Source organism: Corapipo altera, unplaced genomic scaffold, assembly GCF_003945725.1.
Source record: "Corapipo altera isolate COAL_440 unplaced genomic scaffold, ASM394572v1 56, whole genome shotgun sequence".
Taxonomy (NCBI): domain Eukaryota; kingdom Metazoa; phylum Chordata; class Aves; order Passeriformes; family Pipridae; genus Corapipo; species Corapipo altera.
The window spans coordinates 11,698,378-11,724,538 of NW_020884896.1; the positions used below are offsets into that span (position 1 = coordinate 11,698,378).

The 26,161-nt window shown below is 35.0% G+C and overlaps 1 protein-coding gene across 7 annotated transcripts in view; it reads left to right on the forward strand.

Moving 5' to 3' along the window:
• ATRNL1 (attractin like 1) overlaps positions 1 to 26,161 on the forward strand; it is a 529,120-nt gene that overhangs the window by 200,253 nt on the left and 302,706 nt on the right. For all 7 annotated transcript variants that reach the window (XM_027647923.1, XM_027647924.1, XM_027647920.1 and 4 more), the window contains one exon: positions 4,144 to 4,237. In XM_027647923.1, the coding sequence (XP_027503724.1) occupies positions 4,144 to 4,237 (94 nt within the window). The remainder of the gene's footprint in view (positions 1 to 4,143; positions 4,238 to 26,161) is intronic.

A 26,161-nucleotide genomic window follows, 5' to 3' on the forward strand; every position in this document is an offset into this window, starting at 1 on the left:
ACTCAGAATCAATCATACCGTGGATTTATTATTAAATAAATTCTGTAGTGTTGTGATTTTGCGGTATGGATTTACTCTACTGGATTGTATTTTTTCATATAATATTTCTGTTCCACTTAGAATCTGCATGTTGTACAAAAGAGTATCGTGAGCTGCTCTTTCCCTAAAATTAGAGTAGATATTGCCAGGGTGGGTTTTTTCTTGTTGTTCTCAAAGCTCTAATGACATAATTTTATTTAATATGTAAAAAAACCCCAAAATAAATTTAAATTCTATATTTTAATGATGTTTTTTATTGTAAGCAAAAGAGTATTTATTTTTATTTAAAATATGTAATTATTGATAACAAGTTTGCATGGTAATTAAGTGTTTAAAATAACTGTTTAAACAAAGGCATGTGTGCATAATACAAACCCATGTTGGAGATTAATGTACACAGTAGTATGGGAAGACTCTTGAAGTTGGGATGAACTCACTGTTTCTGTCCAAGGGTGCAGCACAGAGTATATGGAATCATGGAACCATTTAGGCTGAAAAAGACCTCTTAAGATGATCAAGTCCACCATTAACCCAGCACTGCCAAGCCCTACACTAAACCATCTCCCCAAATGGCGCATCTACCCATCTTTTAAATCCCTCCAGGGGTAGTGACTCCACCACTTCCCTGGGCAACCTGTTGCAATACTTGACAACCCTTTCAGTGAAGAAATTGAAGTGTGGGACCTCAAAAAATGTAGAAAATATGAATTACATCTCTTGTGCTGAGTTCTGCCAACTGACAGTGATTGGTACAAAATATGCTTTTAAAACTAATTCCAAGACTTGGCATATTTCTACTGGCATTAGGCTGTGAGAGATACTACCTTAGCTACAGTTTTAACTGTTGACTTACAGTACTATCAGAAGAGAAACCATTCACTAAGAGTAGTTAAGCAGAGAAAACCAAGTAGAAAATATTGAAGAAAATAGGTAAAGAGGAGTATGGAAATATCAAGGTAAAGAAAGAATGTAAATATTTTTTTATTGTGAAATCAAATGCAACTTTAAGTTAATATTTATTAATTAATAAATATACTTCATATTCAGAACTTTTAATTTCTTTTTTGTTATTCAGAACTAGGCCAATGGAAAAAAAACCTGCAGTGAGACAAAAAGATTAATATTAATATTAATATTTTTTCCACTGAATGTACTACAGTATTGTCCTGCTTCTGATGCTGCATTTGTTTGATCACATGTATTCACATTTGCTTCAGTAACAGCAATGATAGTTTATATGTTTGGGGTTTTCTTTGGTTGCTCTCCAGATAGAGAGCCACAGATAGGTAGGAATCCATTTTTCATTACAGACTTGTAAGCTTGAGATTAATTAAAATACGTGTTCATTGCTGTGAAACAAAAATTGTTTGGATGAGATTTTAAAAATGTAAATACAAAGGTGTTGTCCTTTTTCAAGGTGTTATCCAGGGAACAGTTAAATCACTAGGAAATTTCTCAATGAGAGTAATTTATCTTCATCCTTTAATAGAAGAAAATTAGCTGCTGGGCTTGTCAGAGCTAGCTGTTTCATTGACAAAGAATCCAGAAAACAAATATCTGAGATTTCTGAACTCCTCCTTTCTTCTCCTCTTCTATCCATACTGACCTTAGCACTGGAGAAGCTTCATATGTGTCATGAAAATGCAGGTGAGGTAAAGTAGCCATGTTGGTGTCTTTGGTGATGTGAATCTATCCTTTCAGTGAGAGAGACCAAATTATGAATGTATCTGTTATTTGTGGGGGCTGTAAATACAGACAGGTCAGAATTTAGACAGGGGTCTATGGGAAAATTAATTTTTTCAGATTTTTGTGTTAGGTAGTGACTCCCCAGAATCCTGGAGATTCCAAAGTGTAAAACATGATGCAGTTTAAATGGAAGGAGTCTCCTGGCTGGTTCAGCTGTGAATTGCCATGTGAGTGAGCACATAGAACACTAAACGGCCCTGTATAGGTGCTGATTTGATTTAGATGTCCCTGGGGACAAGTACTGCTGAAAAGTTTGATTTATCCATTATTTCATGGACTGGGTATACAAGTAATGTCTGAACTGACAAAGGAAGTGCTTTTCCACAAAGTCTCATATAGCTACATCTGTTACTTTTACTGTATAATCCATTTTTACCTCTTTTTTTTTTTTCCCTCAAGAAGGTGATAAAGATGCACAGTGTCCAAAGGCTTTTATGGCTTTGGGCTTAAATAATTTTACTAAAAAAGCTACTCAAGTGAAGGAAGTTTCACTTTCACATTTGTGATCTACTTCCTATTAAGTGAGCAATAATTTTGGGAGTAACCAATTAAGGTTAGGTGGCAATAGCTTCTATATTTGTCAATATATTGACACTTTTTGGAATATGATTGATACACCCTAATAGTTCCTTTATAACTTTTGTGCTACCTTATATGATTCATTGCCATTAAGAGCAATTAACCATAATCAGAATAAGCTGTTAAGAATATATTCTTTATATTTCACTGAAAATGTAGCAAAGATTTACACAATTAAAATTAGCTTTTTGAAGAGGCTTTTCCAGCTTAAAGTGCCTAAATAATCATTCCATAAATGTAGAGTGGAAAACATGAATGGATTTAGGAAAACATAACTGATTATATAGTAGCAACATTTCAGTGAACACTTATTGTAGACTGTCAAGATGACAGCAAAATTGCAAAATGTAGGACTGTGTGGTATTTCTCAGGAGTGTTGCGTTATGAAAGAGAGAAAAACATCACACATCACTATGTACTGCATAGAAATTTCTAGTATGTGTTTCTTGCAGACACTTAGAATGTCTAACCCCTCCTTAGTAATAATTGCTCCTTCAGCTTCAGCTGTCTGTTTAATAAGCTCTGAGGGCAGAACAAACCATTGAAGTCCTGACATTGACATATTCTATCAATACTATCTTACATTTAATTATGGTTCTATTCTGTCTATTACCTTTTTCTCTAGTTATCTTAGGCTGTGTCAGACGGGTGAAAGTGTGTGTATGATGGGACACACACAGATTCATTGTGTTATTCCTTACCAGTAGAATAAGAACATTAAAACTCAATCTCTCTGTTAGCAATTCAATATTAGATTAGAAAGTCGAGAATAAACTTTTATCTTATACAAGGTCACCACTTAGTATCATATCTGTTCCCAAGCAGGACCCCATATATTAAATCTTTTATCTTAGTCGTAATGAAAACTTCAATGAAACCATAATATGATCATGAAGGTAGGTTACTTTGTATTAAAGAAAGACTTTGAGTGTACTGTGAATGTTTGCATTCTGGTATGATGAGGAGATGTACTGACACATTTCCCAGAGAGACATTATTAAGTTTTGAATGCTTGGTTGGGAAAAAAAAATGGCTGCCCAAACAAGGTAATAAATCAAATAAACATGGGAAGAAAAAGCAAAAAGAAAGCTCGAGGACTGGGAATGTGAAGGTTTGTTTTGAGGTGAGAATCTCTGAGGCAGCAAGAGTGGCAGTGAGCAGACCACTGTGGAGAGAATTACTTCAACCACTGAGCTTAACATGGAGTACAGTAATGATGATGTTCCTGTGATTCTCCTTCTGTTCAAATTTCTGAAGCTTGTAAAGTTGCCTGTTTCTTGCTTCTATGACATTCTTGTTGTAGACTAATAGTATTAACCCTGTTTAAATGGTTTCAAAATTCTCTTTTTGTTCACTTTTGTCAAAAGGAAGAATTCAAGTTATATTAGATGTTTTACCAAACATGTGCAATAATACTTTAGACATTTGAAACTAAATGAATTTCGTCATTGGTTAGGATTTCACCCTGACCAGAAAATACCTATTATTGGTAATTTTTTCTCTTGCACATTGAAATAGTAGATTTTAATGGCTATTCTCAGACTGCTGTTATTTATGGTGTGGAGGAGAGCCCTTAATGACACAGAAAATAAACTAAATGATATGCTAGTGAAATTTTCTGAAAAAAACCCCTTATAATTGACGTAGTAATAGATATATATTTTAAGGCAGCTTGCAGGAAATATGTTTAGGATGAAGTTTTAAAATCTATGAAACTTCCTTTAGTTCTAAAGTATGATATGGGTGAAGAAATCTCACTTTTCCATTTTGATTTTACAGCTTGCACATGCAGTGGACATGCAAATATATGTCACATGCAAACAGGAAAATGCTTCTGCACAACTAAGGGAATCAAAGGAGATCAGTGTCAACTGTGAGTACAATTAAATTTAGCCCAAAGATATTGCAATTCATGACTGGTGTATAATCACTTTTTTCCCTGTTTTTGGGGGTTTTTTGGTGGTTTGTTGTTGTTGTTGTTGGTTTGTTTGGTTTTGTTGGGGTTTTGTTTGTTTGTTTTGGTTTGTTTGTTTGTTTGTTTTGTTTTATGTTTGACCTGACAATGTTTTAGTGGTGAATCTAGTGTTCCTTACATTTCTTAGGAAATTTCAGTATTACTTAGACTTTTTTTAAGAATTGCATCACAAATACTAGTAACATTTTGCAGATACTACAGGCTTAAAACAAACAAGTAACGAGAAACTGGATAGTTACCTGTAGTTGTCTTTCTTTTTCTTAGGTTTTTAAAAATTATAGTAAGTAAAAAAATGTATGTGAAATTATAGTCAGTACATTTTTGTCTTGATAAGAATCTACAGTTATAAGATTTTTAGAGTTTTGGAACCTCACTAAAAGTGTACAGTGTTTCAGACATTTCCCCACATCTTTAAAGCTAGACCAGAGGAATGTGTAGACCTGTCATGGAGAGTACAATTAGAGTATCTTGTTTTGTACTGGAATAGCTTATTATGTTTAAAGGAAGAGTTAAAATAGATAAGTAGAGCATAAAAAATAGAGTGCTAAGAACAATAACGTACTGAAGTGGAGCAACTTGTCAAGTAGGAGAAATAACACATTGAAGTTAATTATGAACAGCTTTAAAGATGTTTCTTTGAGTCCATTCTATCCTGTTATTCCGTAGGAACCTTATTGCTTTCACAATTGTAGTTATTTTAATAGTATCTGGCACAAAAATTATCTTAGCAATGTTGGTTAGAACTGGGGGAAAAGCATATAAATACAGCTTATTCCTTTCCAGCAGGGAGAGGTGCCAGAAGGTTGTGTTCTGCCTGCCACAAGGCATCTGCTTTGACCAGATTTGTGAATTTGTCTTTGATACACTTAATGAACTGGCTTCAATCCTACCCTTAACGCTTTCCTTGATAAATAGGCAAGAAACAAGAATTTCTGGTGCAGAGGCTGTGTGTATATTTGTGAGAAAACTGTGTTGGCAGGTGTACTGTTTCTGTGCCACCTCTGGGACTTTCTGTCCAGACAATTGAAGAGTTTCAGGATGAGACAGGAAATCAAGATAAGGACTAAGTGATGCATTTTTATAATGACAAAAGCTGGAGTGATAATATCTTTAAACTCTGAATTAAGTCTTCACTAAGTTTTTTTTCCCCTCTTTTTGTATCTAAACAGTCATTTCTAGATGCTAATGAGTGGTTTGATTATCAGCATGCTGTGGACTTATATCAATACCATTCTACCTCTTTAAAAAGAATGGGAAGAAAAAACCCAGCAACTACTCCTCAACTTTGTAACATCTGAACCACAAAAACCAGTTTATTTGCTCATAACTCCAATTCTCTATCAACTACCCTCTACTTAAGGCATTTTTTATAGACCTTTTCCCTAGTCTGTATTTCATGTACCTATGTTGTTATTGTTTTCCTTTGTCTTGCATCCATGTCATCATTGGTTTTTCCACTCTCATGTGGAATTTTGACTCATATGCTTTAGTTCTGTTGCTCAGCTGTATCAGTCTGCTGTCCTGAGTTTGTCTGTTGTACAAAGATTCGTTTACTGAACTAGAAAAGGTTTTCCCAGTTATAGATTTTCCTGGTCAGCAATTACAGCAAATCCACAAGACAGAAGAAATGGAAATTTGAATTTTGACTTTTCAAGGGTAAACTTAAAATTGCAATTGAAGACTGAAAATCCCTTGTTATTTTTACACTGAAAATCCCTGTTTTTGTCACATCTGGGACAATCCCCTTCTAGATTCATACATAGATCAAAGTCTTATCTGAGGCAAACTGTGATGTTAAAGCATTTGATATTCCAAATGTTGGGCATGTTGATATGAGGTATTTTTTACTTATTCATGATGAGCCCAGTCTTTGAGTTTTCAGGTTTTTATTAAACTTTGGTGTGCCGTTTACTCCATTACCTGGGATGTTTCAAGGGAAATTCCAGCAAAATCTATAGATCTTGGTGGTTTTAGCCACTGCCTCTTATGTAACTGCCTGAAAATTTTAGCTTGCTTCTGTAAGGACAGGTTACAGCCCTCAACTAGTTCTCAAAGTGCTGGATCATTAGGTTTTTAAGGAGAACAATAAAATAAAACTCCCACTTCAACATTAAATATATGTTGCAAATGTACTAATTTTCTACTCTACATGTAGTAGTTATTGCCAGATCTATCAAGGATTTGAGATCCTTTTTTTTTCTGTAATTCATGTTTCTGGCATCAATCATTTTTGCTTAAATTGCAGCTTTCATTTAAACAATATGTCTAATATCAAAGCTTCAGGACATGACCCAAATGCAGTCTAATGGCTTAAACTCTCAGAAGGCACTTGAAACATTTGAGATCTAAAATTTGAAGAAAAATAAAATGTGGGATTTGGCAGTATTGTATGTCAATCTCAACCTTTTTGTTGATTTTTTTTTCTTTTTTTTTTTTTCTTTCTTTTTTTCTGCAGTAGGCTCTCTCTCTGCTTTCTGTGTTTTGGTATATTCAGTATATGATATGTAAAGTTCATGAGGCTCTCTGGGATCTTTCAGAGTTGCAGGCTCTCTGTAAATGAAACTACATTTTTTGTAACAATTGTTACTTCCAAACATTACATTTTATTCAGGAAATTGCCCAACTTTGTGAAGATAGATAAGAACTAGTCTGAATGTCCTGTATCATTCCTAGAAGGTAGTGTTCTTAGGAAAGAAAGGAGAATGAGGTAGTGGCTAAGGGAGCAGCTGCAAGCAACTTGCAGAGAGCTTTTGGTACTTTATTGTGGGTCAGTTGTGAACGTGTGAGATCTGGAGGACACTGCAATATTGGTATTGCAATGTAAAACTGACTATGTTAGCAAGATATCTCTTGCCAGAAGCTGCATTAAAAATGATACTTGTGATTTTCTTAGGTGTTCTGTTCCCATGAAATATGCCTTTTGTCTTTTTGAGTTCAGTACTAATTATCGGGAAAACAGGAAGTGGTTTGGGCATGAGGGTTTCTCTTTCATGAGAATTGAGTAATTTTGCTCTTGGTTTCTAACTTAGGATCTTCCATAACTGACTGTATGCACATAAATATGTCTTTTGATTTGGCAAGCTCAACAGAACCAGAATTCTCTCACCACCAGCCTTCAGTTTTTTTCTAAGGTTTTTCATAGTCATTACTTCCTCTTCAGGCTACTTCCAAAAATGCAAAGTGCAGAGCAAAATTGATCTTTGTTACAATTTTTCAGACATTCTTGGCTGTAAAATAGGAATGTAAGCAGTGTCCCTGTCTCTTCTGCCCAACTGGTTTATCTTACTATGCATGCTGGATATAGATTTAATTAAGTTATATTTGCTTGGTTTGCTATTTGAAAAATATATTGTGCTGGATTTTCTTTCAAAATAAGTGAGTCAAAATACCTTGTTTATAAAAATTGTTCCTCCAGTGCCATGGCCATGCCATTCAGTGACTGGCATTTGAATAATCTGTTTTTCTTGTTGTACGTTATATCAGTGAAGCAGTGGAACAGGGCAGGGCTGCCCAAGTCTTTCACAAATGACATGCCAGTGAGACCCATTTTGGATTCCACTGCTCAGGATGCATTTGTTATAAAATGCTAGTAATTTTTGGTGCTGAGGGTTGCTATAGTTGCAGTTGTGTGGGGATGTACAGGTAAGGTAATGCTTCTATGTGCTATTTTTGTTATAGTAAAGTAGCATAGCTGAAAAGAATAGATAAGTTTGCAAGTTCTTAAGGTCTGAAATAGATCCATAGAGATTTGAAGCTAAATATAAGCTGCAGACAATCATTCTGTCCTCAGTTAGATATTGAGTCTGGACTGAGATGAATTTAGGAGTGGGAGTGATGCTAATGTTTACCTATACAGGAAAAAGAGAAACAAGCATAGACTGTGTCCCATTGGAGAGTTACTGGGAAGAAGAGAGGAAGGGAGGTCATGACTACCATAAAATTGCTTTATTGTTGAGCCTGATTTTCTGTTATCCAGCAAAGTTATAACCTGAGTTTCTATGCTTGTTTTTAGAAAGAAGGAGGGGACAAAGGGCCTTGTGGGTTAGGCTGACTTTACATCTTGCCTAGGGCTACCTTTAAAGCAGAATTGCACGTATCTGCATAGCACAATGTTTTGCCTTAGTCTCCGACAGTGTCAGAATAGGTTGCAAAGACTTATAGTTTAAGGGATTTTCCCCCACTTCCAGTTTAAGCTGTTGGAAATTATGTTGCATTGCATCCTTCAGGATGTGCAGTGAAGACACCTGGGAATGCTCCTCTGTGTCCAGGACTAGAACTGCAGTTAAGAGTTAGTGAGGCTGAGTAATATCAATCACATAAGCCAGAAATCATTATGAACAACTCTTCTTATAAAGCACCAGCCCAATGGGAGAGGTGCTTGCAGTTGCACCATCCCTTGACATTGCTTGAGAAGATGTAAAAGGAGACTGGAGAATTTCTTGTAAGATAGTGCTGTTCAAATTCCAGAAAAAACTTCTAGGGGGTTGCTGACAGTGGAGAGCAAGTTCTTTGAAACATATGGTTCTACCAGCCATTTGTCTCTCCTAATTTTCATAAACATAATACCCCCATAGTCTGTTCTTTGTGTCCATATAAAATGCTGGGGTCTCCAAAAATCATGAATACATTTAGTTTGATTATCATTGTCACTAACTTGGCTAACTCTGTTAACCATGGATATAATTGTTCTGTTCTTTTCATGCTACTGGGGTTGGATTATAAACTGTTGTTATTCGTGGGAGCCATAATTAACCTCACAAATCATAAATTGCCATGTATAGGATAGCAATTGTGAATCAGTCTAGCAGAGTGCATTTTACAATTCCTTATTAATGAACTGCTGTGATAAAGCCAGGCCCTGTATGCCTGATCTAACCATTTTACATCTTCAATATTCACTCTACTTGCAGTTGGATTCCAGGTATTTTTCAGATAATAACAGCTTGTCCAATTGTTGTCTTGTATGTCTCACACCTGCCCGCTGAATATTCTGATCCAGCCATTTCTGGCCAGAGAAAGTGTTTACACAGTTAGTCCAATAAATGGCTTCAGTCCGTAACTCCCCAGTCACACAAAACACATCTTGGTGACAGTACAAGTGACTTAGAAGGTCTCCAACTGTGTTGTCCCATGACACTTAACTGAAACCTGTGTGCTGCATGGGCAGCGGTGGGAGTTGTTCTGGATTTGGGAATTCTACTTGAGCAACTAGGCATCAAACAATTTGGTGGTAGATAAGCATCACAGCTCCTGTGTCTCTTTGTGGATTTGGTCTCTGATCCACTCAGTTTTGATGCTTTTCTTGTTCCATTGCATCCTCCTCTTAAGGAGACAGTGAAGTCAGAGTCTTCTCCCTGGGCAGATGTCCCTCTTTGAAGTCTGTTAAATCTTTCTTTACAGACTTTACACCACAAAACTAGCTCTTGAAGGTTGGGGGTTTTTTTAAGAATTAAAAAGCTTATTTTTTTTCCTAAATCTCAAAGGCGACAATACTTAATCCTCCATCACCTCCTAACCCAAACCCACACTTCAATTTTTGAAAGTCAGAATATTTGCTGCAGGCAGGGGGGAAAAATAACACATATTTCTAGTGGAGTATGAAGTTAGTTGGCCCTTCCTACTGCTTTTGTTAAAGATAAGTGGTTCTCTTTATAGAACGAAAAGAAAGTAATCAATTGCTTTTCTGGCTACTCATCCTGATGTCATCAGAAAAAAACCTTTCAGCTGAGTTGTGACTAAAAAACCCAGATATTTCAGGGACTTCTTTTTAAAAATTCTACTATGTACTGCTCTATTGTAACTGATTAAATTCAGTGTATGCTATGTTACAGTAACAACCCTCTACCTCACTATTAATATTGCTGACTACTGCTATTGGATTGAGCTTTGGACAATTAAGTATGGAGGCTTAGGAGGAAAGTGATATTTCCTTTCTGGAAGGGGAATATTTAAGGAGATTTAAAAAAAAAAAATAAATTAAGAGTAAACACTCCTACAAAACTTTATGGACAACAAAACATATTCAAGGTGAGAAAAAAATGTTACTAGTACAGTTTTTCATGGACTCTTTATTAAACCAAAGGATGTGACATGTATTATTCTTTTTACCTTCATGAAACACAAACACTGATGGGCTTCAGTATATGTACACATTTGAGAAATCAATGGTATCAGAGTGATTTTAATTTTTTGGTCTTCCTGATGAGATCTTGGCTACTATATGAGGTATGGATCAACCTTAAAAATGGTTATCAAAATGTTAGGTATCATTGTTGGTCCTTTGTGCTGGAAAAGAGCAGAGAAAGAAAACCAAAGAGTTTCCTGACATGGCCCCATTCTTGCTGATCATAGTCTGTATCAGCACCTTAGACAGAGGCAGTTTTTCGGTTCTAAGGACAGGGAAGAAGGGAGAGAAGTGAAAAGAAGTAGTATTGCTGTCCCCTTAATCAAAAATTTTTTCCTTAAATTAGTTTTGGCTATGTAAAGCCATCAATTTTCAGTTGTTTCACAAACAAGTAGGTTCTTTTTACTAGTTTTCAGTTTAGGTATGATGAATCAATCAAAATTTTCAAAGTTGTGACTGAAGGTAAATAAGAAGTCAATCAGGAGACAAGACTGAATGTCCTTCAGATTCCAGGAGCCACGCATCCCTTGACTTCCCCAGACTCCCACTTCTGAGGTGTCTTCTGGGTGTATAGCTCCATCCCAAGGTGTCTTGCTGTTCTTACCTTGTCTTGCTCCCCCCTCAAGCCCTCTGGATTAACCAACTGCTTCTTCCCCTGGTGCAATGCAGCTGCTCATTGCTTAGAAATGGGCACCAAAGTGAGATGTTAAGTAGCAGATGCTGATAGACTATTCTGGTTACTACACCTGGAGATATATTACTTGTTTATTAACTTCTTTGTACAGCTTCACCTTTCTCCTGTGGCTTTTACCAGGGATGAAATAGATAATATTTTCTGGTAGAAACACTTAAATATATTCTAGTAAAAATCCTTAATGAAATTCTTTCCCTGAATCATTCATGGTATTACCATATTGAAGACCTAGCAAGATTTTTTTACAGTATTTTATTAGAGAGAAAGGAGAACTGGTTCATTTTCCTTAAATGATTATCAGCACAAATGAGGTTTGGTTGGCTGAACTTTAAAGAGAGTAGAGTTCTATTGTAAAGAGCATTATGATTTAGTTACAGACATTGATTTCAACGCACTGAAGTGGTGTTTCATTATGTACTGTTAGAATTAAATACTTTGTAGTGGAAACTCCAGTTGTGAGCAAAACAAGTAAGAATTGTTGTGGCCACAGATATATTGATACAGGTGATGTGGTTTCTTCTGATTTGAAACTGATCTGTAAAAATGAGATAATTTCAAAGGAGCCCCAGCTGTTTCTGCACAGAGTAAGTTTTGCATGTTCATGTAAATTCTGACCTTTTTTTGAGGTTTGTGGCAGTGGACTTCATGGTGAGCTTATTAAATTGGATTATTTTTGGATGTCCCTCAAAACCCACCTTCTCTGTTTTTGTTGGTTTTGCTTTTTTTTTTTTTTTTTTTTTTTAATAAGACCATATCTTCCTGAAATGACAGCATTCACTGAGGCACAAAGCATTGATTCTCAGTAAATGATAGGCAGAACTTATTAGGACTTTTGCTTTTTAAATGACTGAAAATATTTTTTTCCATTTTAATTTAAAGAAAAATCCATTTAAATTGAAATGACTAAGGGATTATTTGACCTGTTCTATATTTAGTATGTTTTTATATTATTAATAGCCATCATTTTCTGTCTGAGATAGTTGATTAAATATACTCTGAATTTTGTTAATTTTTTTTTTTTAAACTATAAAATTGTGTTTAAATCCAGTAGGATTTAAGTAAATTTGTCTCTTGAACTATCAGGGCATTATACAAGTAAAATAAAGCATTAGGATATTCCTGTCAAAATAAGTATTTCCCTTACTACTTCAGTATGTGGAAAATTCAAAATATGTGCTTAATGGGAGGTGAGTTGGAATTTAACCATCACAACGTATATTCCTTTACTAAATGTAACTGATGTAATACACTCCTCTTACACACTCCAAGTTTTCCTTTTTAAGCTGGACATAGCAAGTGTTCAAGGAGAATTTACAATGATAGTAATGTTTTTCAATAGAATCTCTTTTAAAGTTGTCATTTTAAAAGAAAATCAGGTCAAATGATTTGAAGATGATCCTGATTTTATAATTGACAGTTAACTGAAAATATTAGCTGTTACAGAGTTGTTTTCTGTTGAAAACCAGGTTTGTAATACTACAATAAGTATTTGGTAGCCTTAAAATGGTTGTCTTGCTGATGCTGCTTAATCCAGCCAATTGATCACATAATTTTGACAAGGACTGAGCAAAGGCTGAAGGGACTGTCTTTGTGTGTCTGTTGTCAGGACTTGTGCTATCCAAGTCAATGCATTTCAGTGGATGTACTTTTTATTTCAAGGGAAAACAGTTTTCTAAGGTAGATCCATCCTGAACATCCACATTTTCCTTATTTTCAGAGCACAAGTTCAATGTGTATAGCGATCCAAACATTTTATTCTTTTTAATTAAATAAATCATGAATTTGACAACATGGGTTTTTTGAGTCTCAGGTTCTCAGTAGGTCTACAGTGCTTGTGACTTTTCGAAGCTGTTGAAAATTCCTTCATTATTCTCAGATCTTAAGCTGCTGATAAAATAGTATCCATCGTGCAGTGTAGACCAGAGCTTATAGTTTACATCTGATAGGCCATTAGTATGGTAATTAGTAATTGGGACAAGAGTTGTTAGAGTTCAAATAGACATCTGGTTTAATCAATTTGTCATTAAGCTAGTGCAAGTATACAGGTAGCAATGGGAAAAGAAAATACCATTGTGAGAGCTCACAGCTCTCTTACAAGCTATCAACACATAGCTAAGTTTGAAATTGAAATAGCACCTCTTTATCTTGCTTGATATGGATTGCTCAGTACTCAACTTTCACAAAATACCGTGCCCTGTTTTTATTTTAAAATCTATTTTCAAAACCTTACAACTAAGTTAAACAAATGAAGCTACACTGTGATGAAAACCATGGTGATAGATACATCTATCAGCTTCAGCTTGTGATATTTATTCATTTTGTATACTAATAAAGGGAAGAAAAGCAGGTTTTATACAGCAATAAGGAAAGGCTAGGTCAGGTGGATACCGCAGACACTACTTGTTAGAAATCTCCTGGTGATGGAAAGATAACTTTTCTTCTCCCCTTATGGTCTCTAATAGAAGTAATATGCATCTCCCTACTGCTGCTTTCATCTTCTGTTGTCTCTTTCAGTCAATTGTATACCTTTACATATAGATGAAAATTTAGCTGCAATAGTTATATTTCTGGTTTTAAAGTTAGAACATTTTGTTTCACATTGTTGCCAGCTATTAGTTTTATATTGCTTCAGTAGTTGCTGAGAGTGTTAAAAGAATGCACATAAAAGATTAAAACTATGCATAGACAGAACTAAGAAATGTGTTTTGGTATTAAGGCATGGCAGTGAGAAATGTATTACTTCTCATTTCTTTTTCCATGAAGCTTCTGATAATTATATAGACTGAGCACATCAATTATACAGTGTTAAATCCTGCTTAAAGAGCCTGCAGTCTGAGAAGCCTGCAAGTTACAACAGACTTGCATTCTGCTGCAGTTGTATGTGCAGACATCTAGAAGTCATGCAGGTTTTCTTATGTGTTGAGTCTTCTTTCCATTTCTTTTTTCCATCTCAACTTTATGTCTGCACTTGTTGCAGAAGAGCCCATGTTCTCATGCTTACCCTGTCCCAAGTACAGGCAGTGCCAGAAAAAAAGTTGCCTAGAAAATCGTAGATATTTGTATTGTACTTTAACAATTAACATAAGGAAAAATAGGAGGCTATAAAAACTATATTGCTTGAAGTCCTCAGCAACTATGTTGTGGCTGAAGTCCTGTTGTTTAGTTGATCACTGAAATCTAATGTGATTGCTCATACTGTTATTCCTCCTTACTGCAGTTTTGTGTATTTAAGAGGGATATTTGTTACATTCCTGTTTAAAAATCTGGAGATAGACTATCTGGGATAATGGATTCTGCAGTTTGAACATATGTAAACATACATGCTTACATAAACATCCTTTTTTTCTTCTTTGCCTTCATTCTTAGCCTCCATTATCATGTGAAAGACATAAAATAATCAAAACTTGAAAAGACAGTAAGTTAAAATAAACATTATTACTGAAAATAGTAGTATCAGTAGTATTTTACCTTTTATAATATAAACTCAAAACCTTTGAAACCAAAAGTAAATTCTGTCTCATATGCAAGGTATTTTCAGGGAATGGTAACTGATAAGGCAACAACAAATAACATAAGACCAATTCTTTCTGTACTCACCAGATGAAAGATGATAATGTTTATATATTAGAAATGTTTAAATATTAGAAATGGTCCCTTACTCTTTTCTTCTTTTGTACCAAATAATTACCATCAGAAAGTATAAAATATAAATTAAACTGCGTAACCTTTGCATGCTTCGAACTCTCTGGTTTTTTTTTTCTTGTGGATGTATTGAAAAGTAAATGGTATTCTTTATCTAGCTTACTAGATAATGGGGCTGGGGAGCTTGATTACAAGGACATCAATCCAAGAACCCTGATGATATCTTAAACTTCAGCAGTGAAACCTGAGTGCTTTATTAGATTATCACTTCAGAAGGACTGACTCACAGATTTAGTTCTCCATCTCCATCTATTATTTTTATATTACAAGAAATTTTTCAGCAATTTAAGAAAAGAACAAAGTACCAGAAGACACAGTAAATACTTAACTAGGAAAACTGTTTTAAAAAAAGTCAGGAGTCTGATTTAGAATCAAGGCAAACTTACAATCACATCTGAAAATCTGATCTGCCACAACACTTTTCTTTCAGTGTTGCACAGAGCAATGATAAATTTAGGAATACTGAATTTACAGCAGGAGGCCAAAGGGAGAGCAGTGGGAATGGCAAAACAACATAAGAAATCTGTCCGAAAGGGCTCGCTGTCCTGGAAGAAAAGACTTTGGGCTGCTCACAGAGAAGTGATAAGAACTAAAGGGTAAAGGAACAGTCAGATGTGCTGAAAGAGATTTAATAAATCAGATTTCATAAAGAAGGTTTAACTTAAAAAAAAAAAATATTTGCCCTGGAAATGAGTTCTTACAAGATCTGTAGGGAGATAAGGGCAGCAATTACTTTCTAACAGATGCTGCAAAATGACTTTCTAATCCTGTTCTCCTTTAGACCATTTTATCCTCTCTTATGTGTAGTGTTGATTTAATCACAGATTTGGACCCTGATTCAGATAAATATTTTAATACATGATAACACCTTGTTCCTTAAGTTTAAGAGGAAATATTTCCCTGATTTGGTGAGAACTGGGGAACATATGGTTTACTTTTACTTTCCCCTGCTCTTGGGAGGCTGGTTGTTAATTGCCATGTATGGAATAGCAACAAGAGTTTGACAAAACAAGTTCACAAAGTCCTTTCCACTCCTGATACTTCGCTTCTCTTCATTCATTCATTTTCCTTCTCTTTATTATTTTATGTTGTTTTTAGTGCTTGGTAAAGATAAGGGTTTTTTTTGAGAAAAGGTCATGTTGAAGGTGACAAATGATGATTGTAAGAAGAAAAATACATAAATCAAGAAAAAAAATATAAATCAATCCTTCATGTTGAACAAAAAGATTGCCTCCTCTGTATTTATGAATAAAAGAAGAGGTAATAGCACATTTAAACAGATGAACAACTTCACTGCAGTTCAGTGCCAACCACATATAAGTTAAATAACTCTAAGATTCAGAAGTGGGAATTATGTAAATGCAGTATTTGTGATAGATATGCGTTATTTTAATTTTTTAAAAAAAGAAAATACTTTTATTGTTCAGTTGTACTTTAGGGGTTTTTTTCCTCCTTTTTTTCTCTTGTATTTATACCACCCTGATGTGTATAAAATCAAATGCATTTTCCCACCCTGCTTTTAGTGTAGCAAAAAATTTCATGACGTTTTTGTTTTCTTAATGCTCTTGTCTTTTTGTCATTGACTTTCATGAAACCTTTCCTGTGCCATTACTTTATTGCTTTTGCTCTTGCGTTTTTGGAAAATAGTTAACTGTGTGATTTAATAAATCATTTGACATTTGCCCTTCAGAAGCTTTGGTTAGAGCTTTCCCTATCCTCAGTTTTTTAGAATTGCTTTTTGTTTTTCATTGTCTAGTCAATGTTCTTAAGTATTTCTACATGGTTAAAGTTATGATAACATTACAGGTTGTTTTTAGACTTAGTCGTTACGCCACGGGATGTCAATGGTCTTAAGCCTGTCCTCAGCCTTTGACACTTAATTTCTTCAACCCAAGAATCTCTTGATTCTTTTATTTGTTATGTTTGCATCAGGTGAATTTTTCTACAACAGATGTAATTTAAGTACTGACCTTAAAATAAATAATGATGAATATTCAGCAAACAGTAGTTCTTTCATTGGGAAAAAAAGAATGAAAGAAATGATGACTAATGTCACTTTGTTATAAACATGGTAGAAGTTAAAATTGAATTATTTCGGTTAAATGCAGACCTAGAAGCAAAAAAGAAACATGAAATAGTACAACCGAAATGTTATTCTGATACATCTTCTTCCTCCATAGTGGATGTATTGAGCTATACTCCAACTATATCCAGATTTATGTGTTTCTAAATGGTATATTGTACCTGAAATTTTCTTCTGTTATGGCAGTGGGTTGTATGGTGCACATTTTGTTTTTAAAACAGAATATATTTGTGAGATATTTCTGTCGATTTGATATTTTGTCTTTTGCATGTGTGCTCATTTTTATTCCTAATATGAATATTAGGAATAAGCAAATCCAAGATTGCTTGTAAAACATTCTGCCATTCTAAAGTCACTCTTGAAGTAGAGCTTTGAAATCAGAGGGTCATTTCAGTTATATTTTGTTTAAAAATAAAATTTAGAAGGGAAACATAATATAATCATAGAGTGAATTATTTGTATTTTTTTTCCACTCTGATATTCCTAAAAGAGCATTCGCCTCAGAGTGCATCTCCCCACTGGGCTCTGAGTTGATTTCTCTCTCTCGTTTACATAAAATGTAAGAAGTACTTCATTTTTCTGGCATGATGGACCATTTCAGTCACCAGAATTGTGTTTCAATTGACATTAAAATATTTTGCATTTCTAAATTATGGATAATATTACAAATTATAGCGTTGATTCTGCATAAATTAGAAACCCAATCAGAAAACAAGTGAGAAAAAAGACCTTGGGAATGCAAAGACAACCGAGGATAGGGTTGTATTCTAAATATTCTTAAAATCATGTATATTAGTGACAAATATTGTAACTGAATTTTTTCTCTTAAATACTAACTTCGATGTTATCTCTCAGTTAAAAAAACATTTCACAATATTAAAACCATTGACTAAATTATTGGACTGAGGGAGTTTATTATTCTTTGACTTAGGCAAAATGACTTGGGACAGATTTTCATGCTGGCTAGCAGAACAAATTTAATTCAAACTGAGATGAAAGGCGGTTAATGTAATTGTAGCCTATTATCCTATGCAGGCTTGAGTTAAGAAGCAAACCAACAGACAGCCAGAAAATGATGGATAGAAAATAGAAACGCTCAAGGCTGGTGAAATAGAGACTTGTGAGGGGATTATGCCGTAACTGTTCCCACACATCGGTAATATCCCACCTCTACCGTATGTCTGGATTACTCAAAAGGATTTTTGTATGCCTCCTGGGTCCTCTTTATTTCTCTCTGACGTCAAAAAAAGGTCCGAGTTTAGTAAATTTCAGTACTTTCTAATCATGATTTTTTTTTTTTGCCCTTAATCTACCCCCTTCATCTGTCCTAGGGATGCCATAAAGCATTCTGTTTTCTCTTCCTTCTAAGCACCTTTTTCTTTGTTATCACACAGAGTGATGGTAAAGTGGTTGGCCACATAAATAGTTAGTGTTTGATCCTAAGCTCTTCTTTGGGGCTCACTGCTAGGAAAAAGATATTATTTTTAGTAGAGTATTTAGTTAAAAAGCAGTAAATAATAATCAGCTCTCAGGTTTTTCAACTGTAAGAGTGGCTGGTTTTTTTAGCCACATCCTTTGGATAGGGTATTTCAGGTGATCAGATGGCTTTTTTTAGGACTGCATTCTGACAGTTTACCTATTTCTTGTCATTCCATTTATTTTTTTTTTAATATATATAAAATTTTGCACTGCAAGCTTTTAAAAATCAAAAATACATGTCTTGGTCTCCTCAGAATATCTAAAGTGCTGAATTTTACAGGAATGTTTCAATAACTTTGTTACCATTGGCATAACCAAGGAAGCAGAGAAAGCACATTCTTTCCTGTAAAATAACTGATCATACCTAGTGCAATAGGTACATCTCAGGAAACTCTAGCAATATCTTGTGTGATGCTTACAAAATACAAGAGATCAATTGCTGATCAGAAGTCCAGCTAAAGCTGCTGTCTCATAGCCTCTTTATAGAGGGTTTGAGTCTTTGAGACACATGTGCTGGAATAATAAAATAACTTTTAAAGGAGTCTAGGAGTTAGATTTCCCAGTCGTTCCCAGCTGGAATGCAAAAATTTTCTCATCCATTGCGACTTCTATCACTTCTATCTTCTCTTATAGTATCTAAATAATTTATTTTCTTTTTTCCTTCTGACACTGTTTAGGATGAGATTTTGTGCATTTGAAAAAAGCTTTATTCTGTGAACTGCCCTTTGGGAAGTCATTGGGATTACTTAAAGGCTCTGTTCTGTGCTGTACTCACACAGGAGCAAGCACTGCTTTCCATGGCAGTACTCTGCAGCCTGCCTATCAAACCCAATATAAACATAGTTTGAACTGATCAAAACTGACAGAACAAAACTCCTGTTATGAATTATTTTGTAGTACCTTGCCGTGAGGATCTAGTGTCATTTTAGTCAACTTTCTTTACCTTTGTTCCAACCATTCCTTTTAAGTTTCTTCTTAAAGGGCAGATAACTTTTCAAAGAGGGTCGACTGAGACTGGAAGTGTTGACAGATATAGTATTGTTGTTGCAACATAGTAATAGTTATTTCCACTTATCTAGCACTTCATAAAGAAGTATCAGTATCATCTCTGCTCCAGGAAATCCATGAGATTATGTGCTATAATGGACTAATGGAGATTTGGGCTCTTCATAGGAAAGGGACCAGGGAAAATAAGATGTTTGTGTTTACTTTGATACTTTCTCCAGCCACCCAAACACTTTTCTGTGTTTTATTCTTAATAGATATTTCTGTATCTCTAGGATTGATATCTTTTTTAATAAAGTCAAATAAAAGATGGTGCACGTTAGATGAGGTCGATATCCTAGATATTACAAAGGGCTTAAAAAGAGTCCAGACATGCTTGTAATGGAACAGTGGTAGGCAATAAGGCATGAATTTTATAGAGTTCACCATGCAGGGGTGGGGTAAAAAAAGTTCTTTCAGCCAGGAGAAGAACTACCAGTACAATATATTGGATAGATTTTGTAGATATTGAAATGATCTGATGGACAAAAATGTGGTATTAAAGACCAGCAGGACAAGAAGGAAGCTAGGAATCTGGAAACTACCATGCCTCCATACTTGGTTTCCTAATGATGCTCTCCTCATTCCCTTGTGGTAATTGTTTGGAGGCTCACCATTAATTGTTGTTTAAGAAGGAAGTATGATTCTCTGATAATTTCTGTCAATGCCATAGGAAACAGGTATGGTTAGTAAATATCCTGGACATGCTATCTGAATATCTAGTCAGAAACTCTTAAGTCATCTAGGAATATTGAAAGTTACTTGAAAACATCACATAAGAGCTAGAGTTTTTGCTTCTTAAAAGAATGATAGCTTGTGACTTGCAGTATATATTGTACTTAAACCTCTGTGATATTTATGCTTTGTGTTTGTATTATAACATGTCATTAGCACTCTATAAGTTGCTGTTGCAGGTAGAGCAATTATTCAGATAACATGACTATTTTCTAAAATTCCTTAATACTGCATAGCTGATGTCCTAGAGGAAGCCGTGACATTTTGACTTATTCATACCTTTGTCTTCATTTTGCATTTAGCATTCTTGAATGTCCACGTATAAACAGCATTTGGCCAAGCTGCAATCTCCACTCCAAAATGTGCTTTGCTTCTGAATCGTCACTTTTGTCTTGGCTTAGTCAGAATTTCTCATATTTTTTTAAACATTAATTGCCATATTTTGATAAATTGTAGCCTTAAATTACGAGACAATGATCAAAGTAACCATACATAATTTGAAGTAGAAAGAAAAGTAACTTGCCTGTCTTTGTACTATCTTCTGAAAATTATAGTGTCTGTATGGCATCCTCAAATACATATTTTTGAAATTGCCTTTTCCTTAAATTGCTTCAAAATTATAGCCTTATATAAATAGCGATTTCGTTAAAAAAACCCCAATGCATCAAAAACAAACAAACCCCACCCCAGAATCTTGAGAACAAAGTGAGTGCAATGAACATCAAAGGTAAACAGATGAGAACTCTATAGCGCTCTATAATGCTATAGCACTGAACTTTCTCCATCAAGATTGTAATTGAGTAGTTCTTTGCAATAATTGCCCTCAGAAACTGACCATAGATTAAATTCAACAATAATGAAGTAGTCATATTAAAATGCACATTTTTTAAAAACAAAATATAAACTGTTTAATAGTTAAATGTACTTTCTACAAATATACTTAGTAGTGGTAAAATTTTACAATTCAGTAATGACTAACGAAAGTACAGTAAACCACTTGGGACTTAGTGTGTGTATATATATATTTTTTTTTCATCTGTTCTACTTGTTGAAGCCATTTACAATACATTTACTCTGACTGTCAGGGCCTGTTAAAATATTTTATGTTGCTGAAGTGCTACCTCTCCTGCTCTTTTCGAGAAATGGTTTCTAAATAACAATATTCAAACATCCTTGGAAACTGCCAGAACATCAAGAGCAGTGAATTGCTGATCACAGAATCACAGAAACAGTCAGGTTGGAAGGGCCTACATTGGGTCACCTGGTCCAACCTCCTCAAAGCAGGGTCATCACAGAGCACATGGCACATAATTGCATCCAGGCTGTTCTGGAATATCTCCAGTGAGGAAGACTCCACAGCCTCTCTGCGCAGTCTGTTCCAGTGCACAGTGACTCACATATATTTAGTTTGGATGGTCTCTAAGGTCCCTTCCAACCCAAACCATTCTGTGATTCTCTGAATACTCTATTGTTGATATTAAGTTAACATTTAACACGTTTCAGCAATATATACCTTTTAAAAGAATGAAATATATAAATTTTGTGAAGTGACTTTTGCAAAGTAAAAACTTAGGAGGAGCTGCATTTCAGTTAAGCAGTGATAAATATTCTTAAACTGTGGATGGTTAATTTTCTATTTCTTCTATCTAATTCTTCTTTCTAAAGGGAAAGAAATAGTTGAGAAAACTATGCTAATATTTCTTGGAGATGTGGTTCTGTTCAGTTTAAACATAGCCTCTTATTTTGAGCTATGGGATATTCTAACATTTACTTTCTAAGGGCTGGAGAAACGTCTGAAATGTCTGATATAGGTCAAAATGTGAGAGAAGAAATGTGTGTATTTCTCCTCCCTGACTTTGAAAGAACAGTGACTGATAAGAGGGAAGTCTGCTTTTCCAAGTTCACCTTTTTACACATATAAAAGTTTTTACATCATTGCCAAAAATATGGTCATTTGTAGAGAAAGGAGAGTGCCAGAGGTAAAGGGTAAGGCCATGGACATGAGATTTTTCTTGTTCAGAGTAAGTGACATATGTGAAATCCATTGATTCATGTGTCTGATTCATGAAGATTAACAAAGATAACTTTTTTGTCCAACCAGTTCCAAATGATGGCTATATGTTACTTAATTCTCGTATAGAAGAGATGCAAATAGAATCTAGAGTTTATTAGAAAACTTAACTTTTTTCTCTTAATTATATAATTATGTGATAAGTGACATCTGTTTGAATGCTTATTTTCTCCTACATTGCAATGGATATTTTTATTTGAAATATCATTCATTCAAGGAGTATATAAGAACTCCATAATAGTAATTATTCTGGATCTTTCAGGGAAGAAGGATTTGCAAAGCATGGAGGGGTCTGTAAATTGAAAGCTTGCTTATGAAGGATATTTTACTTTTTCTTTTGATGAGATCAGCCTAGATCTAAAAAAAAAAAAAGACATTGCTGGCCTAGGCCTTTTTCATGAATTATATGAGGAGGAGACTAATTAATCTGCAGGAAAAACATTGTCTCAAGACATAGTTATATGCACTTACAAGAAAAAACAAATAAATCATTTCCCCACATTATTAAAAAGTCCTAACTGGAAACATAAATCCTAGTACCTTTTACCCATTTAGGTTATCATTATCTTAAAAGCTAGGCTGATAATTCTTTATATCTGAAGTTACTCATGACTGGAAGGATCTTGGCAGTGTGAGAAGTGGAAATGTCCAATTTTTACATTAGAACCAAAGATACATTATTGTAACTCAAAAAACCTGAGAGATCTGTGACTGACTGACATGACAGTGGATAGCATTGGGACAATATAGTACGTAGTACAATGTCAATGCAGTTAAGAAGTAGACCCTTAACTATCAGAGGGATATATTTGATTTTACAGATTATTAGTTCATGTATTTCATGTTTTTAACTTCAGCAAAATAAATATTATATCACAGGATAAAAATCCAATAATAATTAGCAATTAAACCTATTCTCTGCAAAACACGAATCAGTCATTAACATTGCTGATGGTAAATATGGCATCTGAACTCAATTATTGCATCTGAATCTTAGCACTTCTGTGGAAGAATGATACTGCTTCTGAATCTTTAAAACATTCTTGAACTCACAGTATATGGCACAGGCTGATGTAGCTTAACTGCTGGTTGTGAGGTCACTAATTTTCATTGCTGTTGACCATGTCTGTTGTTGAAGGTTAGATGATGTGGTTGTTCTTTGGTAGTTCTGTGTAAAAGGTATTGAAGCCAAGCAGGCCTAAGGCAAGACCTGAGTCTTGACCACACATAAGTGTGAGTCAGGGATCAGGTATCGGTCAGTCCTTGTTCTGGACTAGTTACCAACCTCAGCTGTTCTTGGGTTATTGCTTTCATCCATGAGTAACCACTCTTGAGCTGAAAATCTGCAGTTTCTGTGGGATCACTTCCAAAATGTTATGAATAACAGCCAGTTATTGACTGTAGTTAAGCATATACCTCAGCTTATTTTCTCATTGCTGGAAAGGTACTTTGAGAATAGGAAGTCTTGCATGATTTTCAAGAAGGGGTAATCAAGAAGCAACGTAAATACCCATACTGAGCTCAGTGTTACTACATTATTGTTAATAAAGGTGCATTAGCTATCTCGTAAGTATCTGCAAAAGCTGCAGTCACATCACCATGGGCATACTTTTAATGCTCAGGATGCAGTAATATATAGTAGTATGTAGTAATTCTTTATAGTCCTTTTATGATGTCGCAGGCATGTGACAGAGAAGTCTTAGGTTTAGCCTTACAAACACTGTTTGAACCTCAGTTGCAAGGTGCCTCAAATAACCAAATTTTATATGTTAGATAACATTCCACTATTCAACCCCACTCCCCTATAACATCATACCACTGCAGTACTAGGAAAGTGTAAGTACTTTCAATAAAGTATAAATAAACCAGAAGCCTGTTGTGCAAGATCAGTAATTGGGGCAAGGAGATCAGAGGCAGAAATCAGTGATGGAGAACAGCAGCAGCAAGACCACTGGTTAGATTAGGAACAGCCTGAGAAGTTAAGGCTGGGACAGTGTTGAGCAGTAGTCCTAGAAGATATTCTTACTCATCTAAAAGCTGGGACAAGTCACCAGTCAGGGGCCAGGGATCCTCTGCTAAAGAAGTCCATTGGTCTGAATTTGTCAGGAACCTCTTGTAGATAAAACACTGAGAACGTGGGCAAAAATCCCAGGCCTGTTTATGACCAGCTATAGATCAGAAAGGTGACAGTTCTTCTCCAGACACTATGAAAGTGGTCTGTTAATTTTCAAGGACAAAATATAAGGTAAGGGTCATAAATATCTGTATTATCTAATATACTATAACTTTGTATAGTTGACAAACCTTAGTACGGGCCAGAACAAGAGAAAACTTATCTCAGCAGGGAACCAGTTGAATAAAATAATATTGTCTGTTAGAGTGGTCTGACATACATTTTTGCCTTCCCTGAGAGTTTGGCATTAAAAACAAACTCAATTAGAGGAAAGTCCATCTGTACTTAGGTTACTTTTCCCCTGTTCCTCTATTTTTACTTCACTTTTAATTGAAAGGATTTACCAATTAGTGGTGGGAGTAGAACTGCAGAAAATCCTGCCTTCACTGTCAAAGGTTAGATGAATTGTTATAAGATGGTTGTCACATGTTCAAATCACTCATCTAGAAAGCTGTGGATCCAGGCTGGTGTTATACTGATTGTTTTCTTTAGGTGAGAAGCCTGAAGGTATACCCTTCCTTCAGGGACATACCAGTAAGCACAATAAAATCAAACATATATATGTTCCCCTCTACCAGTTCCTTAGCTTTCTTAAGTTTGCGAGATACAGATACAGTACACAAGACAATACACATTGCTAAGATTCAACAGAAGTTTATTTATAAACTCTGTCTTACAAAGGAGTGTTTCATTCACCAAAAAAATCCAAATCTGGAAATCTTCCTGTAAACATGTACTCATTTACATACATTTATTGTATTGAAAGAGAAAGCAAGAAATGATCACTCACTTGGTTGTAGACATGAGAAAAATTATTTTTTAATGCATTTGTCAATAGCTTTTATTTTGAACTTCCAGAAAATGTGGGGAGAAAAAAAGAGAGGAAGAAAATGGTTCAGTTTTGAAAGGATAATTGAGAGAGAGGTTGGGGAATAGGTGTTAATAGCAGGCCATCCAGAGGTCAGTGAGCCTGATGAATTGAATACTTTTATATTGGAACAAACCATAGAACTTGTACGCAACCTAGCAGGAATCTTCCTCCATTTGTCCTTGTAAATGGGAGCTGTGTCTTTGGAGTCATGCCAGAGTGGAACTGCTCATTCATTATTACCACTTAAGGCAAATGGTCATAGCCCTGTGGCACATAAAATAATGAGTGTAGCTCCCATTTCTCAGATATGATGCATATATTATGCTTCACATATGGTCAAATGTGTGCTGGTTTTAGGAGAAGGTACAAAATTTGCTACAATGAGTAAAGCTCTTAAGGAAGCAATTCAGCGAATAGGAAATTTTGTAATTGGAACCATAATCAGTGACTAATGCAGAGCAATAGGTATGTTAATAAAATAGGATAGGATTAAAAGACAAAACTAAATTTAATCAGAACACAGCATACCTACTCATGTGAATAATTTTAAATATATTCTTAATCCTATTAGTTTCATCTTTTCCCTCCACTGAAAACTGAGTGTTTAAATAGTATCTTCCATTTGAATTGAAACAGGCTTCCCTAACTAGTAAGAACTTCATCTCATGTTATTCCTGATATACATTATGAAAATGTTCTGCATGAAAGGTCTGGCAACAAATGGCATAATAACCAGCTGTTTTAATAAGATGGCATAAAAAGAATACCGATAGCAGGTGAATTTTATGCCGCTTTCAGGTGCTGTGTGCATGCAGCACTGGATGGACCCAGCATGGATTTTCCACC